Source organism: Mesitornis unicolor, unplaced genomic scaffold, assembly GCF_000695765.1.
Source record: "Mesitornis unicolor isolate BGI_N332 unplaced genomic scaffold, ASM69576v1 scaffold23307, whole genome shotgun sequence".
NCBI classification, from domain to species: domain Eukaryota; kingdom Metazoa; phylum Chordata; class Aves; order Mesitornithiformes; family Mesitornithidae; genus Mesitornis; species Mesitornis unicolor.
This window is the reverse complement of record NW_010196104.1, coordinates 43,476-49,587: the sequence shown is the minus strand read 5'-3', so window position 1 is coordinate 49,587 and position 6,112 is coordinate 43,476. Positions and strand designations below refer to the sequence as shown.

At 36.5% G+C, this 6,112-nt stretch overlaps 1 protein-coding gene across 1 annotated transcript; it reads left to right on the top strand.

The window, feature by feature from the left end:
- Nucleotides 1-70: 70 nt before the first annotated feature.
- On the top strand, nt 71-4,988 carry THAP5 (THAP domain containing 5). Its single transcript, XM_010188366.1, has 3 exons — nt 71-135; nt 642-831; nt 3,848-4,988. Exons 2-3 carry the CDS (start codon nt 688-690, stop codon nt 4,811-4,813), a joined length of 1,110 nt encoding a protein of 369 aa, XP_010186668.1. The 5' UTR covers nt 71-135; nt 642-687; the 3' UTR covers nt 4,814-4,988.
- Nucleotides 4,989-6,112: the final 1,124 nt, after the last annotated feature.

Sequence of the window (6,112 nt, the reverse complement as noted above, 5' to 3'; positions counted from 1 at the left end):
ATTCCTGCAGGCACTCAGAGCCAGATGCCTCAAAAGCTTGCTCTGTTTCCTTGGTAACTTCAGAACTGAAATGGCAACTAATTGAAAAGATTGGGGAAGGAGTGAAGACATACACATTTATCCTGTCAATCTCAGGTCTCTTTCTCTCAAAATCAGCTGAGTTTGCCATTTCTGAACACTGTGGGCCTGCATACGTGAGTTACTAATTGTGTACAGCAAGATAAAAAAGCTCCACAAATACTGTTTCTAAAATCAGGTTTAGACTTATTTTTTTTTTAAATGAAGTCAGAGTATTTCATCTTACTTCGGCAGAACTACTTTCTGAGCAAGTGTTGCAGGATCAAGCCTTTAAAACATCTTTCCCATGAGTTCTGAAACCCTTGGCCAGCAGAAATCAACAGAAATTCTGCTGCTGAACTGTAAAGCAAATATCCAACTAGAAATAATCTGTATAATCATTGGATTAAAGTGTAAGTGACCTCCTGATTAGCATTTCATATGTAATTTTTTTTAAAGGATTGTTTTAATCTTTTTGGAAGGGAAGACTACCTTGTAAGAAACAATGAGATAATTCTTTATTTGAAAAGAATATTTTTCTGTTTGTGTTTTTGTTTGATTTTTTTCAACTGCTTTACAAAAAGATTTCCACTTCATGATAAAGAAAGACTTGAGAAATGGCTGCGGAATATGAAGCGAGATGCGTGGACTCCAAGTAAGCACCAGCTTCTATGCAGTGACCACTTTACCCCCGATTCCCTTGATGTGCGATGGGGTATACGATACTTGAAACATACTGCTGTACCAACAATTTTCTCTTCCCCAGGTGATGAGGTAATGTATTCCTATCTTTTTTATTGTACAAAGCTAACCAATTATTTATGTAATACAGGTGTTCTAATTATCTGTAATATATTTATATTTTACGTTAAAAATAGAATTCTTATCCATCAAAATATTTTGTCAACAGGACTGACACAAAATGAGTATGTTATTCTGTAGTGTAAAGGAAGAACAACTTCCCATACTTTGGCTGGAGGTTCAATACCTTTTTTTAACTGGAAATTATAGGAACATTTCCTATAGGAAATTTCCTGTAGGAAAAAAAGATAATATTATGATTATAAATATTTCTTTCTGTGCAATTACTCTTAATTAAATTTTCATGTTCTTTTAAAGTCTTTTATTGACTGTACATAAATACTGGCTTTGGAATGTATTAGTTTTAAACTACGCATTTATCTTTCCTGTCTCTAACTTCTCTAACACCTAAGAACTCAGGCATGTAGGCAGCTAAAGATATCCCACAAAGACTATTCCATCTTGTCTTTCACAGAGTGGTACTACTGGTTACATAAAAATACTGTGCTACACAGGCATCTAATCTTGATCAACGCTATGCTAATTCTCTTCTGACACATCACTGTCTTCCTCTGGTTCATCATGTTGAAGGTGGGAGAAGGAAGGACCAGAATTAAGGCTCAGTTGCTGAAACTGAAATGTGGCTAATTGGTTTTACAAAACAATTTGTATTTAATAATGAAGTTCTCTGTCTTCTTGGATAGCTGCAAGTGTTGTCCAGACTGCTTTTTGACTGCTTTCGAGTGAAAAGCAGTCTTGATAAATCTCTAAAATACAAAAAAGAGAAAATCTTGCAGTTTATGGTGGTGGTAACTTAGCAATAAATACCTTTCCTTTCAACACCCCTGCCCTATTTCAGTATATCACCCAATTCCCTATGCTGTTATTTTAACAGGGAGCCCCAGCTTTGGAACTGGACTTTGATGCCTGTGCTTCTATGCAATTACAGATAAACTCTGTGATTTCCCACCCCTGCCAAAGCAAAGTCAGCTTTTCCCTGCCTCTTCATTCTCCCTTGTTTTGCATGTGACCATAGACCAGTCATAGTATACCCTCAAAGATGGACAGTAGAGTTATGAAGATAACAAAATTTTTATGCAGTGGTGTTGCCAAGAACATACCAATGGCTTATCTAAACTATTTTTGCATCAGCAATATATATCTGTGAAATTCCAGACAGATTTATCCAGTTTAGAAAAAGCATATCCTATGCTTCCTTTCAATGTATCTGTCACTTCCCTGCTACTAAAAGAGAAGAGATGTCAGCTCCTGGTATCTCTGATATTGTGAACTTTTTTTCTTGGGGTCTTACTGTTCTCTCTGGCTTTTTTTTTTTTTAATCTCATGCTTCTTACTGCACTTTTCCTGAACATCAAGACATAGCCTGTCAGTGACCACCTCAGCAAATCAACAGTATGCATTGACTTGGCCCCTGGTTCTGTAGTTGCCCCAAACCTGAATTTTCTAGAGAGACTGAGTATTCACAAAGGCGTCAGAAAGAGCTCTCCTTATTCTGAAGGACAATCCCTTGTTAGTGTGTTCCTAGGTTAATGCAGAGGAACAGGAAGCTAAGATCCCAAGCTGCATTTCAACACTTGTCTATAAACACTGGAAATTTGGAAAACTAACAGCAAAGAGTTGCAGCATTTGTGTATTGTTCACCATCACCTTGCTTTATGTATTACGGAGCAAGTGAAGGATATCTTCCCAGAAATGCTTAATGATTCTTCAGGAAACCCTTCATATTATTTCTTCTAAATAAAGAATGTGTCTCAAGAGCAGTGATAGTTGCCTATATTTCAATATCGTTCTACAATAGTTTGTAGCAACGTCAGCAATCGTTCTACATCAGTTTGCAAAGATTTTTATTTTGAAAACTGTTGTAAGAGTGTGAGGACAGGAACCAGTGGACAAGGAAGCTTTTCAGTGAAAGTAAAGCAGGCAACTCTGTTCTGAGAGGTGTTTTGGTGCCTTTCCTCCAACCTTAATGGCATTTCTGATAGGCAAGGATTTGGGAGACATTCCCCTAATTTATTTCATAAGAGGTTTATCTAAAGGATTTAGTCTGAGAAAGCCTTTTTCAGCTGCTGGTAAAACAGAGAAAGGGAAATTGAAAGACACTTGCTATTACTGTATTTTTGTTTTACTGACTGACACTATAAAAAGCTTGTTTGGATACTGATCTTAAATCTAATCATGTGGTAAGGTAGTTTATGTGGAGGAGGGGGAAAGAAGGTGGCAAAAAAAAGGCTAAGCTTCAAATTGTCCCTCTTTCTGTTTAAAGCCCTGTTAAAATTGTATTCTTCTGCTCAGATTTCTATCCACTCAAAAAAAGGTCTCAATTTTTGTGAATTGCAAAGTTTAGTTGTCAGAATTAAATTGCTTGTTTAAAAAACAGCCTATTTGATTGTGCACTAATATGTTTGGCTATTCTGCAAGCCTGTGTTCTTAATCTTGTTGTTGTTGTTGTTCTTAAATGCTCTTTTTTGGGTAGAACACGACTAAAAGTTTGGCATATCTTTCTAAAACAAATTTCTTGCATCTTTAATGCAAAAATCTTGCACTGTGTATACTTAATAGACATATATTTAATACAACATTTCAGGTGGTAATAGTTGATGATAGCTAGTCTTTGTCCAAACAGATTTGTTTAGGCACTTCTCTTCAAGTGCTTTTAAAATTATGACAATTCAGATAAATCAGTGAAGTTACCTAGAGTTTGTAGAAGAAAAAACAACTTTTATTGCCTTTAGAGCTTTAAAATGTTATTTTAACATTTAGCACCTGAGGCAAAGTTGTGGAAGAAACATGAATTTCCACGTCTCTGGTGTAATTTTTGAGTGGTGCTCATCTAAATTCCTGGTTACACAGTACCATGCTATAGAATGAGATTTGCCCAATCTTTTTTTACATTCGAGTGATTTCCTAGTTACAGGGTGATTGCATTTGTGGTGGTTTTTGTTTGTTGTTTTTTTTTCTTCCTCTTCAGGAAAAAGACTCTTCTCAGAACAGCCCACAAGAGGTGAAGAGAGACTTGGAAGAAAGAAAGACAAATGTAAACTCAGAGAAGGCATCTGTATCACTTGAACCTTGTGCACCAAAGACAAATCGTATAATTGCAAACAATGTAGATGAACAAGCAGAAGTAGTTTGCTCAGCTGCATTGAGTAAACCTTTACAAATTCAAAAACTACAACTTCAAAACAGAGAAGGCTTTCAGGAAGGCAGTGTCATTCTTGATAATTCGTCTAAGCACCATATACATCAACCTAATCCTGTTTTAATGGCAGCAGCAATCCAGAGCATGGAAGCTACCAGTGCTCATACTTCTGTGGAAGATCCAGTAGGTTGTACAGCTACAGTCCTGCAATTTGCAGACCCTGACTACTTGAATTCATCTCTGAAACTGAAAAATGTTTTAGGTTCAATTACTGACTATGCAATTGAAAACCCTAACGCTCCTGTTGTAGGTTGTTCTTTTGAAGTCCAGCCAACTAGTGAAAATGCAGTTTTACTGAGTACAGTCACACAAAGTATTGAACAGTTCAGTGGAAGTGAAGAATCTGTCATTGCTATCATTGTGCCAGCTGAGAGTCCAGAAAAGCCTGAAATAGTAAATAGTCCTTTCCTGCCTATTAAGCAAGAGTTTCTCGACACAGAAGAGACAGAAACCGATGAATCTGTGTGTTTGAATGCGTATGGTGGAAGTGAAATACTACAAACTGAGCATTCATACTGCAAACAAGACATAGACAGAGATCACCTTTGGCAGAAAATTTCAAAGCTCCATTCCAAGATCACTATACTTGAAATGCAGGAGATAAAAACTTTAGGGAGACTCAGGTCCTTGGAAGCTCTGATTGGACAACTGAAGCAAGAGAACCTGCTTTCTGAAGAAAAGCTGAAAATGGTAGAAAACTGCTTTACCACACTTGAAGTGACTATGATACAGTAAAGGCTTTCAATGATGGTTCTGAAATATCTTTTTAGCCTCTTTGTCTGTTTGTACAAATTAACTTCTGTTTCAGTCATATTTTAAACATCTAATGCCAATTGTGTGAATAGCAAACATTCTTTAAAATGTTGCATCGACTACTACCAAAGCTATGTTGTAGAATATGGCCTGTAAAACAAGACTTGCAAGTAAGCCCTAAAAGAAAATAAAACCCATTTACGTTTTGTTAGAACATATATGAACTGAATCAATAAAGAGAAGTTAAACCTTTCTAGCTGCAGGCTCATTTGAAATATGCAACTCCTGCATTTTGGGCAGCAGTAGAATAGACAGAATAAGCATGTAGGATGGACAATTATAAAACAGTTGTTTGGTTTTTTTTAAAAAGTGTCGCAATTTTATTTCAAATGAATAATGAGGTACGTAGCACTTACTGTGCAGTGAGGCCACAATTACTCTTTGATCTTCTGTTCACCCAACATTTGTTCTGATAGTTTTTTGTATATTTTGACCTTATTAAAATGGTTTCTGCAATAAAAGGTGTTTCCTTTCATTTAGTTCTAGAAACTAATTATTTAAGAATATTGTTACAGTGAACAGGTTCATCTCTTTTATGGATGGAAAAATGGAAATGGAAAGAACCATCTTCAATAGTGGTATTTTTGCTGGTTAGTAAAAGGGAAAGCTCTAACTATTCAATGAGTGCTGTCTACTCAGCATTGGTCCTCTTACAGTCTATAGCTGGGTAATGCATATACCCTTAATAATACACTGAAGAAGATGCTTTGCAGAGCAAAGTGAAAGTAGGAGAATCTGGCTCATTATTTTTCTAAATCTTACTCTTCAGGAGATGGAATTTCAAGGCTAGAAATCTGTTCCCTTGTATTGATTTTATTAAATGTTTCTAGTGCATAGGATGCCATTACAGTAGAAAGATGACAATTCATTTTGAGGGAAATGAATTTGCTTACATACTTTCTGCTTATTCTGTCTGCATGCCGCTCCTTAGACCTAGAGTGAACCTAGTTCTGGTGAACCAGTACCGGATCATCTCGTCCCAGCTTCATCACAGTTGGACTAGATGATCATTGTAGGTCCCTTCCAGCTAAACCAGTCTAGTCTACAATGATTAGGTTAACTGAGGGACCTGGATGTGTTTTTCTGCATTCAAAAGTGTTGTACCACCACCACTACAGGCTAGGACTGGAGCAAAATCCTTTGCAGTCTGTTACCTGTATTCTCTATCGGACAGATTGTAGACTGTTCTGGGAATCTTTTGATAAGGAATTGAGGATCAAG

Bases quoted from the DNA above. Each gene is read 5' to 3' on its own strand.
- THAP5 (XM_010188366.1), top strand. From the start codon at position 688: ATGAAGCGAGATGCGTGGACTCCAAGTAAGCACCAGCTTCTATGCAGT. The intron at 832-3,847 runs GTAATGTATTCC...CTTCCTCTTCAG, and splicing joins TCTCTTCCCCAGGTGATGAG to GAAAAAGACTCTTCTCAGAA.